The sequence below is a fragment of the Centruroides vittatus genome, unplaced genomic scaffold (genome assembly GCF_030686945.1).
Source record: "Centruroides vittatus isolate TY-2023 unplaced genomic scaffold, ASM3068694v2 contig_4, whole genome shotgun sequence".
In the NCBI taxonomy this organism is placed as follows: Eukaryota; Metazoa; Arthropoda; class Arachnida; order Scorpiones; family Buthidae; genus Centruroides; species Centruroides vittatus.
In genome coordinates this window covers 3,504,643-3,522,438 of record NW_027122214.1, presented here as the reverse complement: position 1 = coordinate 3,522,438, position 17,796 = coordinate 3,504,643, and the positions used below count along the sequence as shown (strand labels likewise).

Here is a 17,796-nt window from a genome sequence, read left to right as displayed (position 1 = left end):
TACAAACAAAAGACAAGTTGTAAGTGGCATTCAGAACAGATTAACTCATACATGCCAGACTCCTGTAGATACTTGGTCTGTTCAAAAAGTTCCCAAACTTTATTTATTACAAAAAATATACTTCACTTACAATTTATTGATCTGGGTCTCCTTCAAAGTAGTCTCCTCCCCAACGTATACACTTATCCCAACGGTGTTTTCACTTTTTGAAACAGTCCTGGAATGCTCATAAACTTCTCCATCAAATTTTTCTATCTCTGGAATGGTGGCAAATCTTTTTCCTTTGAGGGGTTTTTTAGTTTGGGGAACAGGAAAAAGTCACATGGGACCAGGTCAGGTGAGTAGGGTGGGTGGGGAAGCACAGTGGTTTTGCTTTTGACCAAATACTCACGGGTTCTGAGGGACGAATGAGCCAGCATGTTTTTGTTGTGAAAAAAAACCACTCACTGCTCGTCCAGAGTTTGGGCCGTTTTTGCTGATTCTGTCTCTTAGGTATTTCATAACTCCCAAAATTTCACAGAACAATGCTGCTCCTGTAAAGAGCTCATTTCCGCAGATCCGATTTTTTGCCAAACCCCACAAACACCCCCTTCATATAAACAGCTGTAACTAATCATTAAAACAAGATATCAACAAATGGATTGAAGGAGGTTACTCGGGAGGTTTCTGCAGACACGACGCCTCCGAGCAGATTAAAAAATAACCAACTGGAGGTACGCTATTCAAAGGGTTCGGAAACTTTTGAACAGACCTCATATTTTTAGCAGAAATAAGCTTTTGCTACAAGCCTGGATAAGAAAATTATTAAGCAGAAATTTTATAATATAAATGTTACAAATTGAGTATTAAATATATCATCATCCCAAATTGAGAATGGCATTAGGAGCAATTCACTCACTGACTAACACTGAAAATTTTCTCATTGATAAATTGACTGTTTTATAATATATAATAGTCAATTTTTAATTATATATATTTCAGAGATGCAGACACAATACTATGGGAGACAACTGTGAACGATGCATAGATGGTTATTATGGAGATTCCACGAGAGGCACTCCTGACGACTGTAAACCTTGTCCATGTCCACTAACTACACCATCAAATCAGTAATAATTTTTTTATTTTCATTAAATAAACTTATAAGTAAAACTAAATGTTACTGTGTAAGCATGAAGATTGTAATTTGCAATATGCAGCAGTCCTATAGTTACAACAGATTTTAGAAAATGATGAATATTTGTAAGTTATTAAAAATCTTATGTTTGTTTATAATCAAAAATAAGATTTAAACTTTGGATTTCTGTAACTTTTTCAAGAAATCGTTGAATAATTTATTAAATTGCAAAGTCGAAGGCCTGTTGTAAAATATGATAAGCTTTTCTGCAGGTTTCACTATCTACTGATCTGTCTGATTAGTTTTTTAAAATATTTTGTTGTATCAGTTAATTTAAAATATCCAATAATGCTAAATTTATTAACTAATTTTAATATAATTTATTAACTTAATCAGCTATTAGCATTCTAATAATAATAATAATAATAAAACGAGTTTAGAATGGATTTTTATCCTTCTGTTGTGATAACTTTTTCTACAAAATATAAGTGAAATTTGATATATCCTGTAATTTGATTACAAAAGTCATTTGGAAACTTAAAATTAAAAATTTCATTTTAATATATTGATTTGATTGTAATCAAAAATGTTTTCATTTTTAAAAGCAATATCCCCCTTCCCCCAGGAGAGAGGGATATTGGATTTAATGCTTTTAAAAATAATACAAATGAGATGCAATAATTAAATTTTAATGATTATAATTGTTATATGCAATTATTCAATTATAAGATGAATAAATGATTTTTAGATTCTCTCCAACTTGTTTCCTTGATACTGATGGTCAGCCAACCTGCAATGCTTGTCCTTTGGGATACACAGGAAGAAATTGTGAAAGGTAACTTGAAATAAATATAAACATTTTGAAGTTATACTTTTATTATATATAATATATAAAATTAATATTTACTTTATTAGATGCTCATCAGGATATAGAGGAAATCCCATTCAACCCGGCGGTAGATGTGAAATACCAGGAGGTTAAAATTTTAATATCTATCTTAATTATTAAAAATGTTGAATTTTTTACAATTTTTGAAATATCTGCAACATTAAAACTGCTTTGCAAATTTTGACAACAGATCATTTAATGTCAAACTTTTCTCTAGAAATTAAAATGCTAAATAATTATTAATTATATTTTGAAAAATCAGGAAAATTTATATTACTAAAGAACTGTTTAGTAAGACAATAAAATTTAATTTATATATAAAAAATCATGTTAGATTGAATAAATGTTTGAATTATTTATTTGAACTCACTCACTCTGTATTGCCTAGATTATCATCTCTATAGATAAGAGAAAGCTTAAAAAGTATTAATATATTAAACTAAATTTAGTAGATCAATTAAAAAATAGATATATTTTATTATTAATTACTGACCGACTTTTACTTCTAGTGACAATTTTTTTTAATCTAATAATAATCAATACATTTTTAATGATAAGTACTTTCAATCTTCACAGGAGCATATTCAGATTACACAAAAATCAAACTTGTTATAAGATGATAATGAGAAACAAAAGTGCTTTTTCATTAAACTCTTATTGCTGGTAAAAAGATTGGCTGTTTATTACAACATGGTGATATGTAGCAAACTGGCATGCTTACTAATAGTCAATACTAGAGTCATGTCCAGTAATGCAGAATTCTAGTAATGCTGTGATCTTAAAGCCATTTCTAATGGATTTCTTACTTTTCCATGACAAAATTTTTATTCTTAATGTTTTTAAAACAATGACATGTTTAATAAAAAATAACAAATTGGAATACTCTGTGAAATTTCATCTTTCGATGAATGGCAGTGAAAATGTTAACTATTTTTTCATTCACATTTATGTACAAATGGAGTCTATAATATATCTTTGATTAGTTCTGAAAGAGAGGAAGTATGTATCCTAAATAGGAGCAACAACTAGAACATTAAAATACATCATATACTGTAATATTATTATATAAAATTTGCTAAGCAGTTTGCCAAGCATCTTATATTTATTTCAGCTGCTTAAAAATTTCTAATTTTTATTTGTTGTTAAAATTTTCTTAGGTGTCAGACCACCTATTCAGGTTAAAATTGAAGATTCAAGAAATCAGAGAGTTCCAGTTGGTGCAACCGTATCATTTAGATGTTCTGCTAGCAGTCAGAGCAGTGATGTAAATATTCCATTAATTTGCAGTTATATATCATATTTTAATTGAAATTTTATTAAAATCTTTTAATTGAAATCAGGCTGTATACCAACTGGTGTGGACAAAAGAAGGTGGTGTAATGCCAAGCCAGGCAACAGAAGCAAGTGGAGTTCTTACTATAACAAATGTCAGACCAGAAGATACTGGAGTGTATATTTGTACTGCATCTGATTTAACGAGCGTTGCTCAAGAAAGAGCTACTTTAACAGTTGAAGGTATTGTATAACATCAGATTTAACACTACTTGTTGTAGCAAGTTTAATAATGTTTTTATTAAAGTATCTTTCTTTCATAATAAATGAAAATGTATTGTTTAAGATGTTAATAACAGGACATTGATTTTTAAATTATTAATTTAAAAATCAAAATTCTAGGAATATCAATAACTTGACTTTTTTTTTTAGGTATCAGGAATAGAAAAATAGATTATTATATTATATTATTATATTACTATATTAATATTATATTATATTATAAAATCCTTGATAAGATTTCTGAGTTTTATCCATCTAAAATAATTTTATTATTTGAAAAAATAAATTGGTATTTATTTTAATTTAGTATAAAATTTTGACATAAAAGAAATAATGATTAAATTATAAGTTTTTTTTTTCATTTAGTTATGCTTATATCAATAAAGATTGAAGTAAAGTTTTATATAAGAGGGAAATTCATAAGTAATGAATAAATAATACAAAATTTTGTCATAATTTATATTTACAGAAATAACGTAGAAAGTATGGTTTCTCAAACAGGATCCCAGGAAATCCTGCAAATTTGCAAAAAAGAAAAAATACATTTGTTTAACTATGAATGATTAATTGTCTGTTAAACATTTTTCTTTTATTATACAGGGTGATTCAGCCAAGTGTGTATAAACCTCTGGGGGGATAGGTTGCATAAAGACAAATCAGAATTATATAGCAATGTCATATCTGAAATGCCATCTTGGATATTTCTGGAGGACATCTTGCCAGAGGTATTGCACAAACAAGTCCTTCAGTCACTGCACTGTGTAATGTGATTCCAACAAATTGGGGTCTCTGGTCATTTCAGCAATGACATTCATCATCACTTAAACATGGTGGTCCCATTCATTGGCCTCCATGATTGCCAGACTTAACATGTAACCCCAGAAGAAGTAATCAAGACATCATAGAACTGGTTCACAACACCCCCGTTGAAAGCAATGAGGACCTTGTAGCATACATCTCTGTAGCTGTTTCAGAAGATCGAGACATGCCAGGAATTTTCCAAAATATATATGAGCCCATATGTTTATGTCAAGCATGTGTTACAGTTCATGGTTGCAACTTTGAACACCTGTAACTTCAATACACTTCACAAATGTCTTGTGAATAATAAAAAGCATTTCATTCTCATATATGCTGCTTTTTCACTTCTCACCTTCTCTACGCACTAGCACTCTATACTTTCTGACTCGGCATTGCTATATGATTCTGATTTGTCTTTGTGCAATCTACCCCTCCAGAAGTTTGTATGTGCTTAGCTGAATCACCTTGTATAAAAATGAAATATTGTGCATTTTTCAATCAATATTTCCTGCAGACTGTTATGTTTTTATTATTAAGCTTAATTTCCATTTACACAATTTATTTATATACACTCTTGCTAATCTGATGTAATTATTGTGCAAGATTGTTTATATTAGTGAAAAGTTGGATTAATAAGGTCATATATAAGGGAAAGAATTATAGACAGAGTTAGTGGGAGTTATTTCATTTGATACTTTTCAAAAACTTTTTTCTAGGCACTTCAAAATATTTGTACTTTCAATATAAGTATCCTATTTTTGTGTGCATGATCTGCAAAAAATTGCTAGAACAAAAATAAGTTTGCATAGTTCATTCTATTGTATACTCTATACTTGTAGGAGCAACTATTTCTCCATAAGTGCAAGTTAGTCTCCAATTTAAATTGCAATTACAAACTTCTTACATAATTACATTTGAAATTATAAACCTGCATCCTCTTTCAAACTGTGTTTTAAATACAGCTAACTCACAGTTTAAATGTCTGACTATATGGTATTCAGCACTTTAAAATACTTCATTAATTTGAAATTATGTAGTTAAACAAATATTACAAAATAAATAAATTAGAAAACCATTGATTCTTGAAATGACAAAAAAGATGATAATTATAATCGATAATTATATATATTTATATCAAATGTAATTATAATATTAAAATGATTTAAAGCACTAAATTTAATTGTAAATTGTGATTCCATTCATAAAAAAACAAATTAACTTTATAAGCAAAATCATTTTACATAATAATTTACGCATGATCTCATTTTCATTTCAAATATATATCTAATATGGATATTTGAAATGAAAAAGAATATATAGTTCTTCAAAATACACAAGCAGTAAAAATATTTTTTTCACTTCTTAGGTACAGGTAGACCTACTCCACCAAGAGTACGCATTGAACCTCGTTTTCAGACTGTTAAAGTTGGACAGTCTGTTGAATTTCGTTGTATTGCTGAAGGATTTCCACAACCAATCCTTAAGTGGCATGGTGGCCAAAATAACCAATTAAATCCACAGTCTACATTTATTGATGGAGTTTACCGTATACCTGCTGCTCGACCAAGTGATCAAGCTGAATATTTCTGCATGGCTACAAACTCTGCTGGAACAGAAACAGTCAGAACTGTTTTATTTGTTGAGAGAGGTTAGTAAATGCAATGTTAGATAATTATTTTAACAAATCATCCATATTATTTTACCTATCAAGATATTTCTTGAATAATTAATAACTTTAATCAATTTTATAGATGATTTTACTATTAGTGAAGAACCACAGTTAACTGTGTCTCCTTCAAATTATGAAGCTCAAAGAGGTGAAACAGTTAGATTTAATTGTCAGGTTACAGGAACACCAACTCCAACAATAAAATGGTCTTTCTCGGGCGGTAATTTACCAGAAGGGACAAGTCAGGTATAATTCAATATTTATTTTTAATTTAGTTTTATTAAACTAAATAAAATTTTAAGATGTTTATATTTTATTTTGAGGTCTCTGTTCAATAGAGATTTTAGTAAATTATTTCAGATTTCGTATGAAGAATGAGAATTAATTATAAATAGCAAATAAAATAATTGAAATATAAAAATATTTAATGTATCTTTGTTTATATTCTGTTTATATTATAGTTTAAATTTAATTAATTTAATAAAAATCACTTTTGTAGAATGACATGATAAAACTTTTGAAGATTTTATTGTTAATACTATCTAAAAAATATAAAATTTATCTCATGCATCTCTCAGTGGATTGCTGAAATAATAAAAGCATTGGGCTGCTGCTTTTGGAAAACCAGATTTCAAGTCTGAGCCAGAACCTCAAAAATGTTCGTAGGCAATGTAATCTAAATATTCAGATGTCATCATCTACATTCCCCATTGATGGAAATGCAAAATATGGTTTAGGATATTTTGGTTCAACCATTTTGGCACAGATGAAATTATATCATGATCATTTTTCCTAATACTCAAGGCTAGTAGATTTAGCAATTTTTCATCTAATTGGACTACTATTTACTATTTTATTTATTCAAGCATACTGGTATAATCATGATGCGAGGAGAAAACATACAAAAAAAAATCATACAAGATCATATAACATATTCGTCAATACAAAACAAATATATACAACTTATACCCCGTTCGCACCGAGCATTTCAATCTAGATTGTGACCAAGGTCAGCGACTATGCCTTGGTGCGAACACCCTCGACCGTTTCAATCTCGACTGAAACGACGTTCAATCGCGATTGACTGGAGAGAGTTCTTGAAACTAGATCCAGTCATAAGAGAGATCCCACAATCCCACGCGCGCAAGAAAATACAAGATGGCTATAGAACACGTGTCGGGCTATCGGCAAAGAAATAAAAAAGATGTTGGGAGAGATGATGACATCTGTCTATTATTAGATATATGGCAAGAAAAAGTATTTATTTCTAATCAAAACTTCCATTTTGTGTGTTGGTGTTTGTGACTTACCGAGTAGTTATGCCAGTTTTATCATCGCTTACAATAGCCGGGTTATTCTCAAGCGAATTACCTGTGCGAACGGCACGACGTTTGAATAGCGACAGTCACAATCCAGATTGTAGGTAAATCGAGATCGAAGTTAGTCGAGGATTGTGTGCGAACGTAGTATTATACTAAAACACAATAGTAAATCAAAAATTAAATTCATTCTAAACATAGAAGTGAGAGAACTATCCAAAAAATAAATAAATAATTACCAGAAAACTAGGCTATATCTTACCTAGAAAATGAAAAATAATCAGTTTAGTTTTTTATTCACAAATTAGCTTTGGATATTTGAGAGACTATCTGTCTACTGATTAAATAATGTGCAAACCATGCCCCACGTTGCAATTAACATAAAATTACTAACAATGTTTACTATCAACCTAAAAATAAAAAAAAACACATTATCTCATGATGTTGGCTTTATGATAAATAATTTAACCTTTTTAATAAAAATAAATGCCTTGATAAACAAATCAGTATCAGAGATTACTTTCCTAAAATTATTAAATGAAAAACAGGTAACAACAAAAATCTGCTCACGTAATTTTGACAAAAAGGCACAAACTACAATCACATGATATGCATCCAATGATGAATCAACTGTCCCTTCTAGAAAAGAAAAATAATAAGTTTAGTCTTTTATTCACAAATCAGATATTCTTCCTACTACTTACTAATATTAATTGAAACTTTTTATTTTTTGTGATTATTTCAAAGTTTAAATTGAGTACATCCATGTGCAGCTTCAGCATGATTGTTTCTATGATCTTTACCATTGATAATGCACTCATAGACTGATCATGTACCAAAAGTTTTAATTTTCTACAATATTGTAACAATCAAGAAATTGATATGGCAAGCTATTAAGACTAGTTTCAATCACTGTGCCAAAAATAACTACCCCAAAATATCTTCTTAGTTCCTATTTAGGTTCTTCCCTTAACTGTTGATAAGCAGTGCTTAACCTTTAACATTTCATAAGCAGTTGTATTTAAGCATAACTTATTTAAGTATTTTTTGTATTATTTTTGAATGTTCCTAATGTCAATGGTATTTTGTTACTTATAAAATTGAAATTGTCAAATTTGAAAATAAGAGTTTAAAGATATTTAAGTTTGATTACATTGAGGATTAAATAGTTCTCTCGCTTATCAGTAAAATTAAGAACAATATTCATTTACAAGTGCTGTAGAATCAGTGGCAAGAACTAAGATTTTGCTCTGGGGTGATCTGAGAGAATGATGTAAAAGGTACAGTCAGAATGAAGAAAAATTAAGCATAACATAAAGTACTGTTTATTTATAAAAAAAAAAATAAAACAAATAATTTCTTAAGTTTAAATCTTATTCCTAAAGCTTCTGGGGATCCAACACTCAGATCACCCTGCATAAATATGCCACAATGTAGAATATCAAATATATTTACCTATTAAATTGAAAGAAATCAACCTATTAGCATTTAAATGAATATTTGATGTCATTCTATAATTGTTTTTTTTTATAAGTGTATCAAAATTCAGTTTAAAAAGTTAAAAATGTTGAGGGTCATGCAGGTTTTATCAAATATTAAGAATGATTTTGATGATAAAAGTCAGAAGAAACTTCTGACTTTTATCATCAAAATCATTTCTTTCCTTTTCAATCATTCTCAAAATTAATCATAACAATTTTAACAAGGAATTGAATTCATTCTAGGTTGGTGGAATGCTTATACTTCCACGAGTAAATGAAGCTCATCAAGGTATTTATATATGTACCGCTAGTAATTCTCATGGAACGGCCCAAGCTCAAACAAGATTGTTAATTTCCACTCGTAAGTATAAGTGTGAACAAATTTGGTTTTGATTTCAACCTGTAAATATGGCACTTTAAAAATTGTTATAATACTGTTTATGTAACATGATGAATTGCCATCAAAACTATTCTTAAACATATCAAAATGTCTTATTTATAGTAATTAAAACAAACTCTTTTAAAAACAACTCTAAAAACATTACATATCTTATAATTTAATTTAATAAATGTCAATCAAAAATGCATTGAAATAATAACTTTTTTATTTAAATTCTATAGTATATTATGCAGAGAAATTGATTAGCCACAATATATGTTACCTAATATTCTTAAAATCAGTGGTTGTAACAAATTAATAGTGAGGTCACCATTTGTATAGAGGATTTATTTATTTATAAAATTTAAAAAACTCTCTGTAATAATCCTATTCCATGTCAATGTTTTTTAAAATTTTGAAACAAGCAGTTTTATAAAAAATTTATAAACATTTATAAAGGCAAGTCTGTGGAATTCAAAAATATTTGAGAATATACTGTATAATATTATGCTCTTATTTAAAGCATTTATTTTTTAAAACTTTTTATAAATTGAAAAACTGATGATACAGGCTAGGGTTAATATTATTGATCTGTTTTTCATTTAGAAACAAAATTAAATAATCTTCTGTGATAAAAATTAAATACAAAAACTATTGAGAAATGCTGATTAAATATATTAATTTTTTATTACATGATAATGATATTTCTATTGACCTTGTGAAATGAATTAGCAAAAATGGTATGAACTGTTTAGGTGTTCAGATAGGAAACATTTACTATGAAAAGAAATGATTTGTAAGAGAAAGTCCATGATCTAGAATAACTGGATATGACAAATTTGCAATGTATGTCATATGAAGTAAAATGCATGATGAATATCTGCATTGACAAAAATATTAAAGAAAACTGCATATATAATAAATAAAACAAACTCACAACACCTTGTAAATGAGCAGTCAAATTTATTATCCTCTAACGATAATAAATTTGTCTGCTCATTTACAAGGTGTTGTGAGTTTGTTTTATTAAAGAAAAATAATGTAGATTTCTTTACATTTCTACACTGCAGATTGTTAATCATTAAATATTAAGTATTCCAGCCATAATCTAATTTTCTTTAATTGAAAGAAGTAAGATTATGGTATGCATTAATACTATAATAAATATTAATAATAATGTTATAATATTAATTTATTTATATATAATTCATAATAATATTTTTTGTGCATAATAATATAAATTATTATTAAACTTTTAAATTTCATAATTGCTTCTACTCAAATATATATATACACACATACACGCTCTGTTAAAATCTACTTGCATAATTTTTAGATCGGTTACCTCCGTCGGTAAGAATTGAGCCCGAAAGACAGACAATTATTCAAGGTAGAATTGGTGAATTACGATGTATTGCAAGTGGTACTCCCAGTCCTGTTGTCACTTGGAGTAAAGTTGGTGGAGAATTAACTCCAAGACATCAGGTATTTTAAATATATTTTAAATTTTTACCTTAGATTTTAGAATATTAATTTATAATTGTAATAAATATAAGGTTCAAGGAGAACAACTAATAATTAAAGATGCAAAAATAGAAGATAGAGGATTGTACACTTGCACTGCTGAAAATAGAGACGGTTCTGCACAAGCATCTTCAATAGTAGAAATTGAAAGTAAGTTAATATACTATTAATTGCTTCATTTATAAAGCTACTTTTCTAATTAGAATATCAAGGCATCAGTTGTAGAAAGAAAAGATAATTTATATGAATATATAGAAACTGATTGATATACAGAAAAAACTGTAGACTACTTAATCAAAATTTAAAATTAATGGTTAAACTGATGATTAGTATATAATTCTTAGAAATATTCAATATTATGATTCAAATAAGTTGATAACATAATCTTAGTCTGGGATATATTTTACTTGTATTTAAAAAGGAAACAATTTCTAATTTTTCCTGAAGGTTTTAATTTGATATATATCAGCTTGGATTCATCTTTATTCTTTATTTTTGTAAAACCTATATTTAAGTAGTCAGTAACTGAGTGTTTCATTAAAAATTACAAAGTAGATTAATGTTATTTTAAATAAAGGATTTGCTGTATCTAAGATTCACTATTTAAAAAATAATATAAATTCCATTATCTAAATTGTTTCCTGTTAAGGAAATTAAATCAAAATAAAAATGTTACTTTTTAAACAGAATATTTGTACAAAAATATATTCAAATACTTGTGTTTAAGCTGATTTAAAAACAAAAGTAACTTTTATATGAAAAAAAACACATACAAATCAATGTGTACAAAAGTCAAGAGAAATTTCTCTTTTTTATTAAGTCTTCAGTTTACCTTCTTCAATAAAAATTGGTATAAATAACTGAATGAAATATATGATAAATCAATAGTGAAAAATAAATTTTTTAAATCCTAATTTAGTCATAGTTTCAGATAATTAATTAGCTCAACTTTGAAATTTTTGGCAATATTTGAACAATTAAAGCTTTTTCTTCAAAAATTAAAACAATTATTTTTATTAAACCTGATGAATTTTAATTCTGATTTGAAAAGAAACTTTTCCTGCTCTTCTAGTGAATAGATATTACTAGAGATTTGACATGTAGCCTGCACACTAGATAAAATAAAATTATTTTCATCAATTATTAATGTTCAATAATATTAATAAAGGATATTATTATTTTATTTATTAACATTGATAGTGACCAAAGGAAGTTAAAACGATGTTTTAAGTTTTGAGGATTCATCAGAATGTCAAAGAATGACAAACAACAATGACTGCAGCCACAATAACTGATTAAATAAATATATCCTATCCATCTTGGTTGAAACCATAAAGCAATTTTTTTCAAATATATATTTAAACTGTTAATATATATTAGAAAATTAATAGGTTATATACTATGTTCTACTTCATAATTCGGAAGTATTTTCCTTCTTGTATATAGGATAATGAACATTGGCTCCATTCTTATCTAAACTGTAGTCTTTCCAGAATAACTGGAATAAATCAAGTGTTGATTCATCAACTATCATAATAAGTTATTTGTTAAATGCACTAATATTTAGAATATTTAAAGTAGTAGTGATAATACATTTAAATAATGAACTCAATGGTCAGTAATTGAACTAAGTAAAAGAAAATATATAAAATAAAATCAATCCCTTGTATCATGTATGATTTTTTTCCACCTTTCTTTTTTTTAGTTTTATTATGTTGTGGTTTTATGCACAAGTTTATTGCATAAAAACTTAAATATTTTACTTAATGTTTTATTTGTTTAAATACTAACTTTAATATATTGATAAGTAGCCTTTTTCTTTAAATGTATCATGCGAAAAGTCACACAAATAGCAAAAATTTAAAATGAATGGCAGTTTTGTGGAAATTAAATTTAATACACTAAACTATATTATAAAATACTATTACTCACACATGATAAAAGTAGTAGTAAGAGATTATACAATTAAAACAAAAAACTTTTTGGAAATGACTAATCCCATTTTTTGTTTGACAAGTTGAATTTTATATTTGGCTTTTTACTTTTTCTACTTTCTGGGCACTAAGAGAGTTTTTTTTCAGACCCATTATGGGTTTGAGGTAGCCAGGTGGTGAGGGATGGAGCATTTTCCAAAAATGAATCAACATCCCAACTTATCTTTTAGTTACATTAACATCAATCATGATTAAAATTTCTTACATTTCATGAACACAGTATGAATACTGCAGTATTGGCTAATTTATTGAATCATAAAAAATTCCATTAACTAGTAACATTTATTAGAAAATTGCATATCAAACTGCTGTAAAAAAATGTTTAAGGAATCTAAATGATTAAACATTTTTCAACATTATGCATATCTCATCCTTAGATTTTTAACTCAAAAAAATTTGATGTTGAGTTACCTGTAGTCTTGAAAAAGATTTTATAGTATATCTAGGGTGCACAAAGGATTTTCCACATTTTCTAAAGACTCTCTTAATGACCGTAGACAATGGAAAAACTTTTTGATGCAACTGTAATTGCAATTTAAAATTAGTTTTTAACCCAGAGGTTGCCAACCGGTGGTTTGTGGAGAAATTTGGACATTAGTTTGGTTGCTTTTTCTCACTCATTGGGTGTTTTTTTATTTTAATCTAAAACCAAACACTAAATGACTTATCAATAAATAATAATGTCAATAAATCAATAAATAATATTGTGAGTGCAATTGTCGACCTTTGTGCAAAAGAGCCAAGAATCCACAAACTTATTTCAAACAAGCAGCTACAAACTTCACACTAATTATAACAAATTATTAATATGAAATTCACTTGTTTAAAGTAAAATGGAACTTTTATGATCATTATTCTATAGATGTTTGTATCATTTAAAAAATCATGATAGTGGTCTGTGGGATTCAAAATCGTGAGTTTAGTGGTTCCTGAGGTCAGAAAGGTTGGCAATCGCTATTATAGTCCATCTGATTGCATAATCCACAACTGCTTCCAAATTTCCTTTTAAACACACATAACCTGGGGTTATTGGCGTAAAATTACTAACATTTTGTCTATTACTATAATCTAATATGTAACAAAATATTTGGTATTATCTACTTAATGTTTTAAATTTGAATTTTTTTGAATTTTATTTTTAACTATAAGTTTTAAAATGAATTCATCTATTATATTATTGTAGGAAGAGAAATTCCCGCAATTGAAATATATCCATCTCCAACTCAAAAAGTTTTATCTGGAGGAAATGCTTTGTTCCAATGTAGAGTAGTAGCTGGAATACCATCTCCAACTGTAGAATGGACAAGATCAGATGGCAGTCCTTTCACAAGTAGCACTGAAATTTTACAAGGTGGCGTAATTAGGTACGTATGTTAAATATCACAAACAACAAGAGCTTTATGTGCAGGTTCATTATCATGGTGCAAAAATCTGAGTTGTCGCACCAAAAATTGGATTGTTTACTACAAATTGCTTCACACAAATAAAGCAAAATACTTAAACAATAGTCTTTGTTGATAGTGGCTAGTTGGAAGGAATTTATGATGTGCAACACCATAAAAGTTGAAGAAAACAGTCAACATGACTTGATTTTTGACTGACTTTGATATGGTCTTTTTGGTCCTGCTTCATCTTTTGAGTGCACATTCACTTTATGCTTTTGACACAAACAGCTCAACAATCGATTCATGTTTCATTACCCATAATGATGCAATTTATGAACAATTTTCCTCACAAAAGCATTTCATCAGCCACTTGAATATGTTGTTTTTAGAAAAAACTTCAACATTTTTTGGATGACTCAAGAAGTGAAGCACTACAAGCCCAAATAATCTTTTATAATTGCTTGACAAGATCCAAGTGATACTGGAACTTATTCAGTAATGTCCCTAATTATTAAATGATGATCATTGAATAATGTGTTGTTTATCAGTTGAAGTAGACGGTCTACCAGAGCATGGTTTGTCTTCAATGCATTCTCTACCTTCCATGAACATAAACTATTTTCACTAAAGTCTTCTTGCAACATTTCTAACGTTTTTGTAGCAGTAATTCCATTGTGGAAACAAAATTTACTGCATCTTCTTTGCTCAATTACCTTTGACATTTTGAAAAATTGCTGGTGCAAAAATTCTCTATACACAAAACAAGTGTTTATTTGCAAATGAAAACAGATGATCACATATAGATTGCTACTAGATGTTGATGAAAGTCATACTAAACAGCGACAGCACCCACTTGCTTGTGCACAGTTTAAATGAACCATTTCCAATACTCTGATCACAGGTCATTTTAAAATTATATACTACTATTTTGCACAATTTCATTTAATATTCTAAATTTTAGGGTCTTACTGTACATACTTGGCAAAAACAATGTTCAAGTTCAGTTTATTGATGATTTATAACCATGGATCGGAATCATTATTTTACGTTAATTAAATTGTTCTTTCAATATATAGAAATTGTATATTGAAAATTACCAGAAAGATTCTCTATTAACAAGAACTATTATACATTTTTAGTTTCTTCAGGTCTTATCACATTTTATGAATATAATGTATTTTAAATGAATGGGTTAGTTAGCTTGATTAAAAGAAAGTAAATAAACTAATAAAAATTTTTCATCTTTTTCTGCAAGTTTTTGCTAATTACTTTTTCAGTTTTTATAAACTATCTTTTTTCATTTAAAATCTTTATTTTGTTTGAATAGATTTAATAGAGTAACTGGCGAAGAAGAAGGAAATTATGTCTGTAAAGCTGAAAATATTGTTGGAGACGTTGTAGCTGTTGCCTCCTTACAAATTGAGGGTAAAAGTTATAAGTTTGCTTTTAATCAATAAAAATTTATTTAAATTGTTGAAAATAAAAATAATATATAATTATATTCTTAACACAGGTGCACCAGTTTTAAGAATATTGCAGGCAAATCCCTATCGTGCCCGTCCTGGTGATACAGTGAGATTTGAATGTACTGCATCTGGAGATCCAAAACCTAGCTTAGAATGGACGAAGTTAAGACAGTCACTTGTATCTTATGCTGCATCTGAAGAAGAAGAAGGAACAGCTGTATTGGAAATAAAGAGAGTAGCATTGTCAGATGCAGGAGTCTATGTCTGCAAAGCAAGAAGTGCTACTGGAGTTTCAGAAGAACGCATTCAATTAGTCGGTATGTTTATTTTTAGAAAATTATTCACAAAATTTTATAGTATACACTATTGCTTTCTAAAAAAATAAAAAGCAATATTAAAAATAATTATCTGAAACTCTATATTTGCATAAATATTTTATCTTTATAGTTGATGATATAGATACAGATATTCCAGCAGTCAGTGTTTTGGAGAGAGTAGTAACAGCTAATGTTGGAAGCAAAATAGAACTTAGATGTGTTGTAAGAGGTAATAAATATAACAGTTTTTACACTAATGATGAGCAACCTTTTTTTGATATGGGATCTCAAGGGAACTTCATAGAAAAAATGTATTTGGCAAACCAGAAGCCTAACAGAATTGTAAGCTTTAAGCCTGCTGAGTATCAACATACTCCATAATTGCCAGTGCACTATGCTTACTAAAATGATATATGCAAACTAGTAATATATATTTTAATGCATTCTCTTAATTTGACTAATGAAAAGAGAATAATGTTTGAAAGTTGTTCTCCATGAATATTAGTTCGATTAGGGTTGCATAATGGCACAAGACAGAAAACAGTAAAATAAGTGTTGCCAAAGTCCAGGGGCTGCAAATTAGGGCTTCATGGACTAGTAGATTGCTCATGACTGGTTTACACTATTAATGAATTATAAAATTTTAATTTTATTGCCTAAAAGTTACATATTCTTAATATATTATTTTATGTTTACAATGTAAATCAGATGGATATTTAATTTATTGTGAGTAAAGTCACTAAAACCACCAAAAAATCAGTTGAGAAATAATTGAATGTATTGATAATAATTAACTATAAACTTTATATGATAGTATTAAATTTTTTGAAGAGCAACAAATTAAATTGTATTAAAGTCTGTATAAACTTTTTCAGGTACTGATAAAGTTTTAGTTCTGAAGTGGACAAGATCTGATGGTAAACCAATGTCACCAGATCACACACTTCATAATGGTATCCTAACTATAAACAATGTACAAAAAGAAGATGCTGGTGAATATACTTGTGTTAGTGTTACAGAAGGCGATCTCATTAATTTGGAAGATAAAGCCAGATTGGCCGTCGTAGGTTTGTATTACAAATATTTTATATATTTCATATTTTCGTTCTTTAATATTCAAACTTAAATTTCTTATTTAAATGCAATCGTAGGACCATATGCAAATGGTAAGAATACATTTTAGATATAAATATTCTACATAATGAGTACAGAATTTTATTCATTACAGCTATTAAATTTCTTCTATGCCAACTTTTTTAATACAGTTTACAATTTTTAGTATTGGACAAAAGTACTTTCAACAAATTTTAGTAAAGAATAACAACTATTTTTTCCCATTTAAAAATATATTTTTCTTTACTAAAGTATTCCAAATATGGAATTTAACTTAAATATACAGTGGGTGATTTGTTCATTAACCTATTGGATAACGAACACTTTAGCGAAAGATTTTTATGTTCAAACAACGAACACTTGATTGGATAATGAACACTTTGCAGAACAAACACAAGAAGCGACGTAAAATAATGAATACCAATTGGTCTTCCCTTGTCTTCAGGCAACAATTCAAAACTTTTTGGAGTGCGGGAGATGTCAACATTGATGCTCAACATGGTATATACCGATTGGATAGTATTCCTCTGAACTTTGATACTCTCCATTGTAATTCCACCCTTTTATTTTTCTGACTGAAACAGTTTTTTTTTTAATAGTATTTGCGAGACTTTCGGGCGGGCACTTGTTAAGTTTTACATGGGTTTTTATTTTCAAAAGGTGAGAGTATAATAGCACAGGTAGAGAGTGGATAGATGTTTGATGTTGCTGGCCAATATGGCTTGAACAGATCTACAGTAGGCTGCAGTTCAATCTTATCTAAGAAAGATACTGTATAATCAAGATGA

The 17,796-nt window shown here is 28.2% G+C and overlaps 1 protein-coding gene across 1 annotated transcript in view; it reads left to right on the top strand.

Annotated features, from left to right (window-relative positions):
- Positions 1 to 17,796, top strand: part of trol (terribly reduced optic lobes) — a 160,193-nt gene that overhangs the window by 123,040 nt on the left and 19,357 nt on the right. The window contains 15 exon segments of the mRNA XM_067271538.1: positions 982 to 1,109; positions 1,866 to 1,952; positions 2,033 to 2,094; positions 3,164 to 3,270; positions 3,347 to 3,521; positions 5,728 to 6,009; positions 6,113 to 6,276; positions 9,074 to 9,191; positions 10,546 to 10,694; positions 10,766 to 10,883; positions 13,911 to 14,091; positions 15,440 to 15,537; positions 15,626 to 15,895; positions 16,026 to 16,124; positions 16,771 to 16,962. Of these exon segments, the coding sequence (XP_067127639.1) occupies positions 982 to 1,109; positions 1,866 to 1,952; positions 2,033 to 2,094; positions 3,164 to 3,270; positions 3,347 to 3,521; positions 5,728 to 6,009; positions 6,113 to 6,276; positions 9,074 to 9,191; positions 10,546 to 10,694; positions 10,766 to 10,883; positions 13,911 to 14,091; positions 15,440 to 15,537; positions 15,626 to 15,895; positions 16,026 to 16,124; positions 16,771 to 16,962 (2,230 nt within the window).